The following is a 17689-nucleotide window of genomic DNA, read 5'->3' as shown; positions in this document are numbered from 1 at the left end:
CTGCCTATTATGGTTTGCAGAGTAACCAGCATACCATCATCATTATCATCATCAAAGGCTTTGTGATAGAGGCACTCACTATATGGATGGGCAGACACAAGGGAGGAGCACTGAACAGCCAGGAGGTGTGAGTAAAGGTACTGTGGGCATTAGAGTCGAGGCCAAAATGGGAGGGCAAGTGGCACTATTTGACTGGATCATTGGGTATTTTCAGCAAAGTAATGGGAGAGAGGATTGGGAAATTGACTTTAAACACCAGGCTGACAAATTTAGTCTTTATTTTACATGTAATACTGAGACTTTACAGGCTTCTAAACAGGGTAGTGACCAGTTCATAGCCAAAGTTTCTTTTTTTTTTAATTAATTTATTTTTGACTGTGCTGGGTCTTCATAGCTGCTTGGGCTTTTCTCTAATTGTGGTGATCAGGGGCTGCTCTTCATTGTCATACACGAGCTTCTCATTGCAGTGGCTTCTCTTGTTGCAGAGCATGGGTTTTAGGGTGCTCAGGCTTCAGTATTTGTGGCACATGGGCTCAGTAGCTGCAGTTCTGGGACTCTAGAACACAGGCTCAATAGTTATGGCACATGGGTTTCATTGCTGCCTGGCATGTGGGATCTTCCCAGATCAGGGATCAAACCCATGTCTCCTGCATTGGCAGGTGGATTCTTCACTACTGAGCCATCAGGGAAGCCCTCAGAGCCAGATTTATTTTGTGAGGAATGTTTTGGCTGTTTGTGCAGGACAATCTGGGGAAAGTGAGGGGAGATAGAAGCAAATTAACCACTTAAGAAGCTTCTCCAATACTTCCAAGGAAAAGTTGAGGTCCCCCACTGGGATGATGGCTTGGGAAATGAAAAAAGCAATGAGCACATGGGATACTGGGAAGAATGAACTCACAGAACTGTGTCCAGCTGGATGTGAAAAGCCAAGTGAAGGGGCAGAGGCAAAGACAATTCTGAACTGGATTGCCAATTAGAACTGGACAGCCAGGAACATGGTGCTGCTCTTTGCTCTTTTATAGCAGAATAGTTAAGAATGGCAGAAATAAAGCACAGGAGAGCCCGGCTTTAGGGGAAAAATATATTTGCTTTTTGATATGCCAAGTTTAAGGTGCAGTGGGATACTCAGGTGAAGAATGATATTCAAGAGACACCTGGAAATGTGATCTTAGAACTCAGAAGGAAGGAAGGAAGGAAGGAAGGGAAGTCGCTCAGTCGTGTCCGACTCTTTGCGACCCTGTGGACCGTAGCCTACCAGGCTCCTCCGTCCATGGGATTCTCCAGGCAAGAATACTGGAGTGGTTTGCCATTTCCTTCTCCAGAGGATCTTCCCGACCGAGGGATCGAACCCAGGTCTCCCGCATTGGAGGCAGACGCTTTAACCTCTGAGCCACCAGGGATCCTTAGAACTCAGACTGATAATTATTTACAAGATATCTGCATAGAGAGAATAGCTTAAGGTATACAGTTGGATTGACTAAGAGTGAGAGAGAAGAGACTCAAGGAATCATACTTGAGTAGTACTTCTCACAGCTAGAAGAGGGAAAGAGAAGTGTGTGGAGGAAGATGATGGGGAGGAGGGAGGGATGAAGAACATTACCACGGAAACCAAGAACAGAGTGACAGAAGTGTTCAGAGGAATTGTGAGTTACAGTGAGGTCATAGAGAGAATTGAGAAGGAACCACCGGAGTTGGCCATTAGGAAGTCGTTGCTGACTTATGAGAGAACGATGTGTGGAAGAGAAAACTAGATTGCAGATGCAAAGGAAAGAAGAAGTGATGTGGTGGAAAGGAAGTGGTAGACTTGAGCATACACTGTTAGTTCTGGAAGTTCAGGAATGTAATGGACAGTGATGTGATGGGGGATCAAGGTGGGAGCAGTATTGTTCTTCCCCAGTTAAATGACCACACATCAGTGTTTATCCAGAGATGCTTACCGTCTATACATTAAGAAGTAGAAAGCAATATTGGTGGAGGAGGCCGGAGGAGGGAATTCGAAACAAACTAGGTTGAAAGTCAGGTTACAGCCATTCTAAAGTCAGAGACCATGTTATCTGTATGTGTACGGCAGCATCTGTTTCAGCAGAGACAGGGGACTTATTTATCACATATCAACAGACTATGAGAAAGAGGGAACTGAGAAGAACTCGCCCTCTCCACTCAGGAAAACAAAGCTTGATCAACTCTTAGAAAAGAATTTAAAAGCTTTGAAGAAGTATTTTAGCAAGGAAAAACACTAAGGGAAAAAAAGGCATATGATAGCTTCCCTTTCTTTACTTTTTCCAACCAAAAGCACTTCAGGAAAATGCCCAGGTGCATCATAAGAACACTCTAATAATACTATTAATACTGCCCGTGTTTATGGCATGTCTGTCTGTACAGTGCTTTTCATTTTACAGAACGCTCTCACGATTTCTTTTATCCTGCCAGAATCCCTGGGAGGTATTACCTTTTTTCTGTTTTATAAGGAAGAAATTGAGGACCAGAAAGAATCAAGCAATTTCCCATCAAGTTACATAGCCAGGAAATGGTAAAGCCCCAAATCCCTTCCTCTTTTTTCCTACACGCTTTCAAATTCTGTTCATGCGGTCTTCACAGTATAACCCTCCATGTATGGGATGACAAGCCAACGTATAGCAAAGTGACCATCCTCATTTCTTTATTTCTATCAATATGACCTAAAACTACATAAGTTTGGGGGCACTTTTTTATCAAATCATGTTTCTCACTGAATAGTATCCAATGCTCCCTTTTCACCCCTGTCATAAAGAGTCCCAGGGCAGAAGTTCTTAGCAGCATGTTTCCCTCTTTCCACATCTGCCCAGTTCAACCAGGCCTCTGACATGCATGAACAGGAAGGGCCTCAATACTTAAACCTGCTCCCTGTGGGTCAGGAGACAAGAAAGCAGTTCTTTCCCTCAATATCTAGTGTCCGAGCAGGAAGAAGGCCAGATTGGAGGCTGCAGGCTCAGTTTTCACAGGGAGACTGCCACTCAACACTCTGAGCACCAGTGCCATGCTCTGAAAAATGAGGATACTGACAGCTCTTTTATAAGTTTGCTGCAAATATTCAGGCAAGCACATGTGGAAGTAGGACCCTGTGATGCATTTGATATTCTGCTGTAGCTGTCTTGAAATTTTTAACAGTTTTTGAAGGAGGAGATCTATATCTTCATTTTGGACTGGGCCCTGTAAATTATGTCACTGGTCCTGCCTGTGTGTCCTTGGCCAAGTCACTCAACTTTTCTGGGCTCCAGTCCATAATTAATTAAATTCTTAGGACAATTCTCAATCTTTCTTCTATCTTCCTATTAGCACAATTTGATATGGTTGATCACCCCCTCCTTGAAACAGTTTTTCTGTTTGACTTCTAGAACACTGCACTTCCCTGGTTATTCTCACCCACACTGGCTGCTCCTTTGCTGTTTTCTCCTTAGCCTATCAGCATGTCCCAGACTAAACTCCTGATCATCTCCTGCAAGCCTGTTCCTCCCAGGCTTCCTCATCTGTTAATGGTAACTCCATCCTTCAGGTCGATCAGACCAAAACCCTTGTCTTTGCCTCTTTATCGCTCATTCCATATCCAGTTTGTAAGCTACTCCAGAGTCTGACCACTTCTTCACCATTCCCATTATAGTCCAAGCCTTAGTCATCTAGATTATGTGTGATCCTTATAATTGGTCTCCCTGCTTCCACCTCCTCAACCTGTCCCCATGGTCTGTTCTTTACACAGTAGACAGACTTCCCTGGTTAAAACTCCATGCTTCCACTGCAGGGGACCTGGGTTTCATCCCTGGTCAGGGAACTAGGATCCCCCATGCCGCAGGGCACAGCCAAAAATTAAAAAAAAAAAAAAAAATCAGATGGCATCAGTCCTCCGTTCAGAACCATCCCATGACCATCCATCTCTCAGAGCAGAAATCCCTACAAGGGGCAATAAGCTCCCTCTCAGAACCTACCTCCTGCCACTCCCTCACCTCAGGCCATTCACCAGTGCCTCTCTGCTGACATGTGCTCCCAGAGGGCAGCCTAGCTGGCCCCTCGGTCTCCTGCAGTTCTGCTCAATTGTCACCTTGTTTAAAATAGCAATGACCAGCAGCTTTTCTCCCTCATTCCTTATCCTATCCTCATTCCTATTCCCTGCTCTCTTTTCTCCAAAGCTCTCATCACCATCTGATATTAATAAAATCTTTTTACTTATATGCATATTGTTGATTTCTTCGCATTAGCATGTAGGCTCTGTAAGGGCAGAGACTTATCTTTTAACTGCTATGTCTTCAGCACATGGGTCAGGGCCAGTGAATGACAGTAGAAAGAGCTCTGGAACAAATGATGATGTTACTATAATTAAGTCACAGCAGCATCAGCCCCTTTGAGTGTGTAAAGTACTCGCACAGGCTACACACCCGTGAGGCTGGCACTGCATACAGGAGTGAGGGCGTTTATGGGGACTTCTCTGGGCCAAGCCTCCTACTAGATTATACCTTGGGGACAGAAAAGTGAATGGGGAGTGGTCTCCACCCTCAGAGAATTTGTGGCCTAGAGAGAGGTATCTTGTAGATATGCAAATAACTCTAGAAAGAGGCAGCATTTGCTAAAAATATTCAGTCTTTAGTGCCTAACATTCTGTGATACATTCTGCTAACTACTCTAGACTTCACTACAGAGGGAAAGGACAATGAACTATGGCTTGTGAACTAACTGTGTGGCTATTTCTGTCCCAGACAAGTTCCTGCTGTGGCCTGCTTATCACACCAGAGACACCTTGCCTGACTTCCAATCTGTTTGCTCCAAATTCCCTCCACCAGCCCCCTCCACCCAATATTGCTGCCTAATTTTACTGTTAACTTGAGACCCCACCTTCACATAGTCCCTCCACATTCTGCTTCTAGATATCAGAACATGAGGCAGGGGTGGAATCAGCCTGGGCAGGCTGCAGCAGGGTGTAGAGGGTCTAAATGTTATTTCCCTCCAATAAAGATGCATATATCTCTATGGGCCCACAGTACACAGGATTCAGAGACAAACATCTGTCCACCTCTGCAGCCTGACAGCTTGCTCAGTACATGGCGCAGAGCAGACATTCAGTAAGGTTTGCTGAATCACTGAACTGGGTCTTAGACGCTTTAAGGATAACTGTATTTAAGAAATAATTTTGCATCTTCTGTAAGGTGCCCCAGAAGTATTCTAAAAGCTTGTCTTATTTCATTATCATAAGAAAGAACCTAATCAGTCAGAATTAAAACATCTCAAATAAAACCACTAGTATTTAAAATGCTTGTTTAAATTATAAAACACTTTTATTTTATAATTTTCAAAGTTATTTTAGCCTGTATTTGAGTTTTTATGAGATAAATTACAAATCACACTTTGCATTCCCTTTAGGACTTCTTTAAATAGGGACTCCTTGAAGTTATCTGAGTTTTTAGATAGAGATTTACTTATGAGAAAGTCTGCAGAACTGAGAAACGTAAACTAGAGCTTAGAATCTGGTCATTAAATTCCACATTAAGTTTTGGTGGTAAGTCCTGGAGTGCTTGTTATAGAATTCTCAGTGTGTTTAAAAAGCTTGCTTCTCTCATATGTTCACATCACACATACATTTTCCTACCCAGGTAAGATCAAGCATTAACAAGATGACCCACCTTATAATCAGTAAGATGTGCTGACAGCAGTAAGTAAGAAAATTTATGACAGGTAAATCCTTCCCCTCCTTGGTTCTCAATTTCTCTGTATATAAAATAGGAGGAGGAACTAGATGGTTTAGGAAGGGATGCTAAAGCCTTATGAGTCTATGGATGTGGAGAGCATCTATTCACATGATAAAGGTTTTCTCTTCATAAAGAATTTCCTTCAGATTTTCTCTGAGTTTCTTTAAAACATTTAAACTGTGACTTGACTTACCAAAATCTTGCCACTATATTTTTATTACTAATAACAGCAGCTAACACTTATTAAAGGGCTTCCCTGATTGCTCAGCTGGTAAAGAATACACCTGCAGTTCAGGAGACACAGGAGATGGGGGTTTGATCCCTGGGTCGGGAAGATCCCCTGGAGGAGGAAGTGACAACCCACTCCAGTATTCTTGCCTGAAAAGTAAACGTTTATTAAGCAGGCTAGATATTCTAGGCACCATGTATTCAATATGCCAGGCACCTATAAAATGCTTTATATACATTGTTTTTTCATTTTTGTTTTAAATTTAATGAACCCTTCCAGTTTTTATTTTTATTATTTTAAAATTTTATTTATTTATATATTATTTTTGGTTGCCCTGGATCTTCATTGCTGCATGCAGGCTTTCTTTAGTTTCAGTGAGCAGGAGCTACTCTTTGTTGGGGTGCATGAGATTCTCATTACCTTGGCTTCTCTTGTTGCAGCACAAGCTCTAGGCGTTTGGACTTCAGTAGTTGCAGCATGAGGGCTCCAGTAGTTGAGGCTGGTGGGCTCTAGAGTGCACACTTAGTAGTCATCGCGTGCAGGCTTAGTTGCTCCTTGGTATGAAGAATCCTCCCGGATCAGGGATGGAACCCATGTCCCCTGCACTGGGAGGGGATTCTTATCCGCTGGACCACCAGGGAAGGTCCAGTACATTGTTTGATTCAGTCATCCCAATAACCTCATGAGATGCATACCAATATTGTCCCATAATGTAGGGAGTATACTGGCTCCAAAACTAAGTTGCCTAAGGTAACTGAATTAGGGAATGCGGCAACACTGGAATTCAAACACTCTTCAATTCAACGTCTGACTCTAGACATATTGTTAACCCTTCATCTCACAGACTAGTTGCTCATATCAGGAGGTAGTCAGTGTTCCTTTCCTAGGTGAACAATCCTGGTGCTCTGTGCCCCTTTGCCTTCAAATGGGGTGGCCAATTGAAGACAGGTGATTCCTTTGGTTTCAACTTAATTTCTGTGACATAATGTGCTGATACTTTTGTTAAGAAATGCTTTTTGACCTTTCCTTGATTAATAGAGGATTTCACTAGTTGTCTTGAGTCACTTATGAGTGATCTGGTGAGCAGAAGAGGGTTCAAATTTGTTCTGAATTCCTAATTTATATCTTTTTGTCTATTATCTAAGTCTAACAGCAAGACTTTCCATTATTTTGCATACAATTAAGGTGAAAAAAATGCCACATGTAGGAAAACATTGCAAGATTAATTTCACATCTTTATAATTTTCACATTCATTATATTCACTTTCACAAGAACTCTGTGAGGTGGGCAAGTCAGGAATTATTCACCTGCTTTGCAAATGAAGAAAGAGAGTCACAAAAAGGGGAAGTGATTTGTTCAAGGATATTGAGCTGGTTAGGTGCTAGACTTCATGTCCTTCCTATGCCATGCCACCTCTGTATCTGAAAAGGAACATCAGACTTGAGCACTTCTTAGCATGCAGAGACAAATGGCTGCCATGCCAGAGGCTGGGATATACTAGCCTGTGGCTGCTGGGCTGCCTGTGTAACTAGCCACTGTGCTGGAGGACGAGGACATAGCATCAGCCATGACCCTGCTCACACCTGTGCAGGATGATAAAGAAAGTAGAAGTAGCCAACAGCTGTGGTCCAACTAGATAAAACTTTAAGGCGGGAAGTCAAGTGACAAGTGAACTCGTCTGTGTGTGTGTTTTTTAACTGTTAGTTACTTTTGACATTTTAAAAAAGGCTTCTTGTGGAAGTCACACCAAAAGCAGGAAGATACTGCAGCAAGATGGATTTGGGAAAGGACCAATCTCTCTCAAAGCTCCATCAGACACCTGATCCTCGTCAAGAAGAGACCCATGTTCCAGGTAATGAAAGAAACCTTAAGAGACGGTGGCTGTTGGGAAGGATTGGGCTATGATTATTTTCCTCTTTGTATGGGTCTGGCAAAAAAGGAGCCTCATTGGGTGGGTACATTCATGTATTAGAATGGAAAAATAGGGGCTATATAACTTTCTGAGCTGACTTCTAGCACTAAGATTCTAGTAAGCAGGAGAAACACAAGGAAATAATAAATAAATAATTATATATATATATATGATAACGAAAATACCCAGTAATGGATGGTGTGATAAAACAAGTACAACCATATATGTAGCACAGATATGGTGTAACTTTTGGAAAGGTATCTGGCAATAAGTAGCAAGAACTATAAGAGTGTTTATTCTGTTGACTGACTAATCTTAGTCTTTGGATATATCCTACAGCAGCATTTTGGCTGCTTTTGCAGAACCCTAGGCCTTGAGACAGTGATTTAAAAATTTTTTATGCCATGGATCCCTTTGGCTTTCTGATGAAACTCTAGACACCTTCTTAGGCTAAAATTTTTAAATACATAAAGTTAAATACATATGATTACAAAGGAAGCAATTATATTTAGAAAATTATCAAAATAAAAAACTGTGATATAATAATATATGTGCTTGTTTACAGGTGCATTAAATAACAAGATCCAGTGGTGTATCTAATTACCACTGTATCAAATCAAATATTTCATCTCAAATAAATGATATTCTAAGGTATCTGTAATAACTGTAATGTGATATGAAAAAAAATCCATAATTTCTTTTTGTGACAAAGACATATTCTGCTAAAACCACTGTGGTTTGTTATCTACATTCATAATTGAAGGAAATGGGCATTTAAAGATTAGTAAAAATAAAGGTATAATTTTCCCCTATCCAAGTTCACCATTAAGGACTGCTGTTCTAAAATCAAAAGGTGTCATGGTCCATGAGGTATATTCTCTTTGGGAGGTCCCAGTGCAAATTTGAAATCATTCCACTGGCTCTAAGAAGTTCTACATCAAAGACCCATTAAATTTTCACAGTCTTAGATGGCAACAGAACTGTTGTTAATAGTAACGTTAATATTCCAAAGAACTTGGAGAAACATCATCCAAAGGAAAAAAATACAAAAGAATAAAAAAATCTGTTTGTGTGAAATGCTTATTATAGTTGATCTACAGTGGCACCCCCCCCCCCAAAACCCAAAGCAAACAAACTGGTAACAGCCTAAATGTTCAGTATGAGTGGAATGAGTGGATAAATGAGAATACATCAACTTGATTAAATATCATGTAGTCACTAAAGTTACAATTATGAGGACTAGATGATGGAATTTATTTCTGATGGTTAATAAATGATAAAACTGTGGTATGCAATCATTGCAACTTTAATATAGGGACTAGATGAATACATGGAAAATCCCATGGACAGAGGAGCCTGGCGGGCTACAGTCCATGGGGTCACAAGAGTCAGACGCGATTTAGCGACTAAACCACCACCAGATGAATACAAGGAATGAAGTGAAGGCAGGTTATAATGTTAAGGATGGCAGAACATCACTGATTTTTTTCTTTACTTTTATGTTTGTACAATATGCACACTATTTTGAAGAAATTAGTAGCACATTTATGTACAAGTACTGACCTTTTCATTTAAAAAATGTTGACTGAATGTTTGCTCCCAGGCATTCTTCAGGAGGCACAAGGATAAATAAGAGATAGTCCTTGACCTCAAAAGGGTAGGAGAAAAACTTAGACACTCAATAAGGGGATTCTATCATTTTTCTTTAGGACTCTTCAGCTGTTAATGCCACAATTCATCACTATCTCTCATAACTTTCATTTTGATCCTACAGAAGTCATTGGAACTTGGAGTTTGCGGAACAGAGAGCAACTCAGAAAAAGAAAAGCTGAAGCACAAGAAAAGCAAACTTCACAATGGCAGTTTCGGTATAGTATCACTGCAAGGGAGAAGGGACTGATATTTACTTAGCATATGTTACTTGTTAAGTGGTGCTGAGAACTTCTATACACCATAGTTTATCTTTCCAACAATCCCACAAATCGGGAGCTGTTATCCATATTCATCTCCCCCCCACCAAAAAAGAAAGAAACCAAGTCTCTGAAGGTTAAGTCTCTTGCCTAAAGTCACACAGATAGTAAAGTGATGGGAACAGAATCTTATTTCTGCTCTCTTTTACCAGGTGATCAAATTATGTATATTGTAGAGAGGCCTGCTGTTCAACCACTTTAGTAATATAACCATTGTTGTTGGGAGTGGGAGATATCATTGAGAAGACCCCCAAGATTGTTCTCCACACTTTCTATTAGTAAAATTTTTCTTTAATGTGTGTAGTTAACTCTCCATGGAGTAAACCAAAGCACTGTCTGTAAATGAGTGATGAAAGAGTCTAAGAGTTCCTGTATCCAAAGTCAGCTGTATGGAATCTCAGGGAGGGAAGACATGAGCATGACTATACAGTAGGCAGCATCTAACGGCCCCATTTAGAATATAACTATGAAAACAGAGGTATTGCTTGCTTGGAGGTAGCAAAGGGAAACTCAAAGAGCCACAGTACAACATCTATCTGAGCCAGGGTTTCTCAACGCCTGTGTCACTAACGCTGTGGGTAGGAGAATCACTGGCCTCTAGAAACCCATAGAACTTTCCCTCCCCAGTTTTGACAACCAAAAATGCCTCCAGACATTGTCAAATGAATGCCTCATGGGGTGGGGGAAGAGGAGGTAAAATTGCTCCCAGTTGAGTGCCACTGATCTAAGTACTCTTCTTCTTTAAAAAAAAAAAATTTTTTTTTTTGGTTGTGCTGGGTCTTCGTTGCTGCATGTGGGCTTTCTGTAGTTGTAGGGGCTACTCTTCATTGTGCTGCACAGGCTTCTCATTGAGGTGCTTTCTTTTGTTACAGAGCACAAGCTCTAAGTGCACAGGCTTCAGTAGTTTCAACATATGGGCTCAGTAGTTGTGGCTCATGACCTCTAGAGCAAGGGCTCGGTAGTTGTGGTGTATAGGCTTAGTTGCTCGTCTGTATATGGAATCTTTTCAGACCAAGAACTGAGCCCATGTCCCCTGTATTGGCAGTTGGATTTTTATCCAGTATCACTAGGAAGTCCCTTTACAAAATTTTGATTAAGATTTAGCTATGTATTTCTTCTTTTTTGGAAAAACGTGTCCTTCAGTGGCAAAAATAACATAGGTATATATTTATCTAAGCATCCTTTTTAAAAAAGCATACAACGCAGGTGTTTTAAGTTCCTATTCTCACTGTGGATGGAATATTGTCTGTTCTGCTACAACATGTGTTTCTATAACACCAGTTAGCTCACATATAATTGGTAAATAGGAGAGAGGTGTCAGTTTAACGTGGAAGTTGTGTTAGTTTGTAATTTTTCCTGGTCAAAAGAAGCCAGAATAGTGGGAATAGAATTAAAAACTTCATCAGGAAAGGAAAAAGCCTTCAACTTGGCTGCTGTGTAGACAGGATTCTTTTCAGCCTGCATCCAGGCTCCTTCCGCAGAGAAGGACATCACTAACTCTGCAGAGATCTTCACATATAGCAGGTTGCACTTCCTTCTGTGCTCAACTCGGTGGCAGCCCTGCTGGTTCAGAGCACCATCCTTATTTGCATGATCTCAGCACTGAAAGCCTACATTCACACTGGTGCTTTTGTGCATTTTTACCATCCCCGAGGCAGCCTCCCCGCAGAAAAAGCTGCCTGTCTGGACTATCCCAGTTATCTCCCCTGTACCAACTATAGTTTATCCCAGTGTTATAAAGTTGCATAGGATTTGACTTATTTGCCCCAACTAAATTTATTTTTCCCATAAGCACTGTCACTTTTAGTGCATGCTTTTGCAGAAAGTGAGGTTTTTCAGGAATGCATATACGTTATATGCATATAACTTCTGTACTGAGGTCCTCTGACAGGTAACTGTTGAAGAATACCCAGTTGGCTCCCTGAATTCCATACTCACCAAGCAACCTTCTGGTCATTATTGGTTTCGCAAGTACTTGCTACAGAGAAAGAGTGCATTGTCACTTTGCTTTTCTCACATTTCATTTAAAAATTGGTGTTTAGGTTTATGTATCAATCCCTTTGAGCTGGTTGCTGAGCCCTGACTCGAGAAATGGATGAGGCTGGTTTCAGTATGCTCTTAGAATTGGGTTTCTGTGCTCAGTGGGTTGAGGGAGGGGTCCAAGGCTGAAGAAGTCACTGGAGTAGGTGGAACCTTGGTGAGCCTCTTGGTAGTGGGCTGGCCTTGCTGTTGTGATGCATTTCTAGACTGCTGAGGGCTGTTCTCAGTGAAACCTCAGTTCCAGAGAGAAAGGACAGAGTGTAATGGTTAAGAGCCGGGTGGCTGAAGTCAGATGACTTGATACGAAGACTAGCTCCCTCACGTCCCAGCCATATCACCTTGGGCAAGTTACTCAGAAAATTGTGCTTCAGTTTTCTCATCTGCAAAACGGAGATTATAATAGTATCTGCTCGTAAGTGTATGTGAAGATTACGTGAGATAACAGAATAAGTAAATTACTTAAAACAGTGCCTGACATGGAGGAAGCACCATATATATACACCATATATATATAGGCACTTCCCTGGTGGCTCAGAGGTTAAAGCGTCTGCCTCCAATGCGGGAGACCTGGGTTCGATCCCTGGGTCGGAAAGATCCCCTGGAGAAGGAAATGGCAAACCACTCCAGTATTCTTGCCTGGAGAATCCCATGGACGGAGGAGCCTGGTAGGCTACAGTCCACGGGGTTGCAAAGAGTCGGACACGACTGAGCGACTTCCCTATATATGGTGTATATATATATCTATATATATATAGTATATTCTATATTAATATGAGTACAGATTTCTATTTGGACAATTCATCTGTGTAAGTTATTACATGCTCTTACAACAACTACATGAGGCTGGGCAGATACTATTTACTCCATTTTACCTGTGAAGAAACTGAGGCATAGGGAGTTTCACTTGCCCATGATCACATAGCTGATAATTAAGAGTACAGATTAAATTTTAGACCACACAGATATATTTGTATCTTTTGAGAAACTACCGGGAAGAACATGAAACATTGTATTACTCAAACTCCCTCATATAGAGATCTACATAACAAATTATTTAGGATTTAATTTCTAGGATAATAAGTGTTAACTGAAGAATTCACATACATCAGTTTTTAAAAATGTTTTAAATTAAAAAATTTTTATCCATCATCTTTTAAAAATTTGATAATAAGGTCTTTATAATTTATCTTGTTACCTTGGTTACTTGGAATTAAACTTCAAAATGCTGAGCTATCATTTTTACCTTCATATCATCATATTATTTCTACCTTCTATATTATTTTTAATATTTCTTTTAAACTATACTATTACAATATAAACCTTTTAAATATTGACTTCAAACTGGTTTTGATGAGACAGTCTTAAAAAAATTAATTATGGGAATTTTCAGACACAACAAAAGTAGAATAGGATATACATTTTTTGAGTGTGCATGAACTGTGAGAACTGCAGAGGTGTAAAAAACACTGGTTTCATCTCGAAAGAATGTCCAGTTTACTAAAAGAATTTGGGTTTCTCCATTAAGCATAATCCTCAAAATAAATCCTATAGGAGTGGTAAGCATGGAGAGCATTTCAGTCCTGTGGCCTGTTAGAGAAGGCTCCATGGGGCATGGAACAGAGAGTTTCAATAAGTTTAGAAAGTGATGAAATGCTTATTTATACTACCTTCCCCTCCCCCCCAATCCATCTGTATTAGCCTTCTGTATTTGGTTATATTTGCAATACCTAACAATTTGTCATTGGCTGCAGTTCTCATGCATATCTTTGCATCTTCTAGATCTTTAACTATCAGTTCAAAGTAGGTATAATATGACCACTCACACCTTTTCACCAAGCTGTTTTACCTCAAGAACATGTTTCAGCTTTGGACCCAACTTATAGTACATCTCATTCGACTCACACTGCAGCCTCTTAGCCTGTTTTACAAAGACACTGTATTAAGTGAGCAAGCCAGGCTCGTCACCTGTAGGCTTCACAGATGTGAAGCAGGGCTGCGTTGCAGATCTAGCAACACAATCATATGAGTTTTCCCCACCGGCATAGAAAAACGAATTCACACAGGCTAAACCCAAAGAAACTATTATGTAAAACAGAATGCCAATCTGTTCATTTATAACATCAATGATACATTTCCTATAACCAAAGTTTAAGTATATGCTCTCAAACACACACACACACACACACACACACACACACACACACACACACACACACACACACACCGGTCACTAAGAAGGTGCTTGTTGAACCAGTCATCAAAGACAAAAAAGTCCTAAGGGTCATTTCCTCTCTGGACAATTGAGAACATTTAGCACTGCTTCTTCATTTTACACACAAGGAGATTGAGGCCTGGAGAGATTCAGCGGCTTGTTCAAAGTCACGCAACAAGGCAATGGGAGTCCTGGGACTGTTACTGCCAAACATTTATTTGAATTCTGAAGTCCTAGTTTTGACAGTAATTCTGATTTCTCCATAGAGAGAAAAAACACAAGCGGCAAAGAACAGGGAGAAGAAGTGAAAGAGGCAGAAAGAGACAACAAAATACAAAAATGAAGGTGGAGCTTCTGTCACAATTAGAAAAGGAAATGATGGAGAAAGCGCCAGCACCTGGAGAGAAAGAAATCGAGCCACCTGGGAGTGTGACCGAAGCTCTCCTTCCGGCAGTGTCCCCACAAAGAGTTGCTCCTGAGAAACACGTTTCTGAAGTAGGTCAAGAAAGTGTTATCCTTCAGGAAAATTCTTCTGAGTACCAAGCAACAGCGGTACAAAACCACCCTTCTGAAATACGCCAAGATATGGCTGACTCTGAAGACCTTTCTTCTAAAATGTGCCAAGAAATAGCTATATTTCAAGACCAGCCTTTCAAAATGTTCCGTGATATGGCTCAGCCTGAAGAAGTCTCTCCTAAAACACGCCAAGAAGCCCCTGCAGCCAAAGTCCTTTCTTCTAAAACATCTGAAGATACAGCTGACCTGGAGGGATGCTCTCTTGATGCACATCCCAAACCAGATGTGCCCAAAGCCTCTACTCTTGAAACATACCAGAAAAGACCTGAGCCTGAGGAACCTGATTCTGAACCAGGTCAAGGAATAGTTGAGACTGAAAGCTTTGTTTCTAACACACAGCCAAAAATGGCTGTGCCTAAAGAGCTTTCTACAGAAATACACCAAGAAACAGATGAACCTGAATACTTTCCTCACAAAATACATAAAGAAATTGCTGTGTCTAAAGCCCCCTCTCATAAAACAACCCAAGAAACATCTGTTCCTGAAAAATGTCCCCCAGAAATATACCAAGAAACACCTGGGTCTGAAGAATATTCACTTGAAATATACCAAGAAACACCAGGACCTGAAGATGATGCACTTGAAATATACCAAGAAACAGCTGAACCTGAAGACCTCTCTACTAAGACATATAAAGACAAAGATGTTCCTAAAGAATGCTTTCCCAAACTGTACCAGGAAATAGCTGGACCCCAAGACCGGGATCCTAAAGCACACCAGGAAGATGTTAAGGATGTTTATACTTTTCCTCAAGGTATGGGTTTCTTACTGGGGTCAAGTTAGTGACACTGCCATTTCTTACTGCTCCCTGTTCATAATCAGAGCACCAAATAGGCGTCTCTCCCTTGGAGCACTGATTTATAGCCTTCTGTGACAATCCTGGATCCCAGTTATCTCAAATGTATCTTTGACGTCTTTGTCCAGTTTTAAGTGAAAAATGTTTATCATTCAACTAATGTCTATTTGGTATATTTCCATGTAATTTAAATAATGGAAACTATAAGTGTATATAGTGGATACCTGTACGTACTATGCATTTTGGGAAGCTTTAGTAGGTGAAGAAAAATGAACCCTGTGTGGAGTCAATTATGTGCAAAATATTTTGGACAATTACATTTATATTAACACAAAGTCTTGGTGAATAAAGTTTTTTTTCTAGAAAATTAACATTTCCTGGCAAACTAAAGGCAAGTAAATTCATGGTACAAGGTACTGAGAAAGATACAAAGACATAAAATAGGATCCTGATACTAGGGAACTCTTTGTTGTAGGAGTTAACAGGCTTACCTTTCTATTTCAATATTTGTCCCTGAAAAGCATAGTATTTTAAAAACAATGTGACCTTTATTCAATTTTACTTGTCTCAGGGACATAACTGAGAGCTTTGGTTCTCCTTGTTCAGTACTGTTCTCAGTGTAGAAAATGGACTGAGCCTAGCAGTCTATCCCCAGGGAATTGTTTTCTAAAGAAATTCCTTTGGTAGCTTATTTTCTCTTTCTCCTAAAATATGAGTGCAACAAAAACCTGGGCTTAAGTTGGGTTCCAAGCAATACAGGTTTTGAGGAAATACCTTTTTAAAATTACAGTAAAAGCAGACATATGAAACACTACCTGTATTGACAGGAGTCCCCTGCTGGAGATGCGGCTCCAATCAACATAGCCCCAGATTCTCATGGTTTTATTCTAAACCCAGTGAGATTAAGACAGGCAATTAATTAATTATTTTATGCTTTTTGGCAATTAATGCTTATCTTGTTTTCTCTTTGTCTTGCCAAACAAGTAGAAATGTCTTCCTTTTTGATGATTATAAAATTGCTATAATGATAGTTATAAATGTTCATTATAATAAATTAAAGCAATATCTAAGTGACTATAAAGTGCCTTATGATACCACTTCCTATCTCTGATCCCCAATGTTAAGATTTTGTTTTAACAAATGAGATGGTACAATACATTCTATTTTATAACCTGCTTTTTTTCACATGCCATATATATTGTGGCTATTCTAATGACATCTTTGTAACAATCGTCCAGTATTATGCTATATATACAGCAATTTATTCAATCAGTCCTTATAATGATGAACACCTAGGTTACTGCCAAGTTTTACTATTGTAACAATGTTCAAGGAACATCATTGGAAGTAACAGTTGTTTAACTAAAATTTATATGGCACTTTCTATCTGCCAGACTCTCTATTAAACATTTTTTTGAATTACTTTATTCAATGTTAGAAACCTAGTGGATGAATAATGTGTCCTTATTTTTATAGTTAAGGAAACTAAGGTACTGGAAGCTTCAGTTGATCTGATTACTTCCTTGGATAAATTCCTAGAAATTGAATTGCTAGGCCAAACTGTACCAGCATTTAAAGTCTGGATACATTCAGTCAGACTAGCCCAAATGTAGCAATTCACAGAATCCAAGAATTTATGTAAGTGCCTAGTCCCCATGCCCTTGCCAACAGTGCACATGATTATGTTTTAAAAATCTGCGCCTATCTGCTAGGTTTTTAAAGACCAACCAACCTAATTGTTTTAATTTCCACTTTTTTTAATGACTTATGCTACCAGGCTTACTTTTACGATTATTATGAATTTAAGTTTTTCCTTTTGAGAATCACCTGTTTGAATACTTGCTCCATTTTATATTTTGGATATCTATCTTTTTGATTAAAAATCTCTTTAAATAATAGTTATTAAATCTTTGCCTACATATAAGTTGAGTCATAAACATTTTTATTCTTGTTGTTTACAGTTTAACTTTGTTTATAGAGGTTTGGACATCTATATGACCAAAATTTTAATGTTAGTTTTTAGTTACTCAAACTTGTCATGATTTTAGTTTTTAATGATTCAAACCTGTCAATCATTTTCTTTATGGCTTCTAGTCTGTGGTCTGCTTAGAAAGGCTTTTAAAATGTTAAGATTAAAGAAACATTCTATTGTTTCTACAACATTTATTGTATCTTAATATTGAAATCTTTAATTCATCTGAGATTTGTTTCTGTGAAAAGTGTGAAGTAATTTTTTTTCTCC

The 17689-nt window shown here is 39.8% G+C and overlaps 1 protein-coding gene across 1 annotated transcript in view; it reads left to right on the top strand.

The window, feature by feature from the left end:
- Positions 1–92: 92 nt before the first annotated feature.
- HEMGN (hemogen) overlaps positions 93–17689 on the top strand; it is a 17826-nt gene continuing 229 nt past the window's right edge. Inside the window, exons 1-4 of the mRNA XM_081511502.1 lie at positions 93–127; positions 7669–7793; positions 9628–9721; positions 14342–15405. Of these exons, the coding sequence (XP_081367628.1) occupies positions 7715–7793; positions 9628–9721; positions 14342–15405 (1237 nt within the window). The 5' untranslated portion in view covers positions 93–127; positions 7669–7714. The remainder of the gene's footprint in view (positions 128–7668; positions 7794–9627; positions 9722–14341; positions 15406–17689) is intronic.

Source organism: Giraffa tippelskirchi, chromosome 1, assembly GCF_054371585.1.
Source record: "Giraffa tippelskirchi isolate mGirTip1 chromosome 1, T2T-mGirTip1v1.2.pri, whole genome shotgun sequence".
NCBI lineage: Eukaryota > Metazoa > Chordata > Mammalia > Artiodactyla > Giraffidae > Giraffa > Giraffa tippelskirchi.
This window is presented reverse-complemented; position numbering and strand designations above follow the sequence as displayed.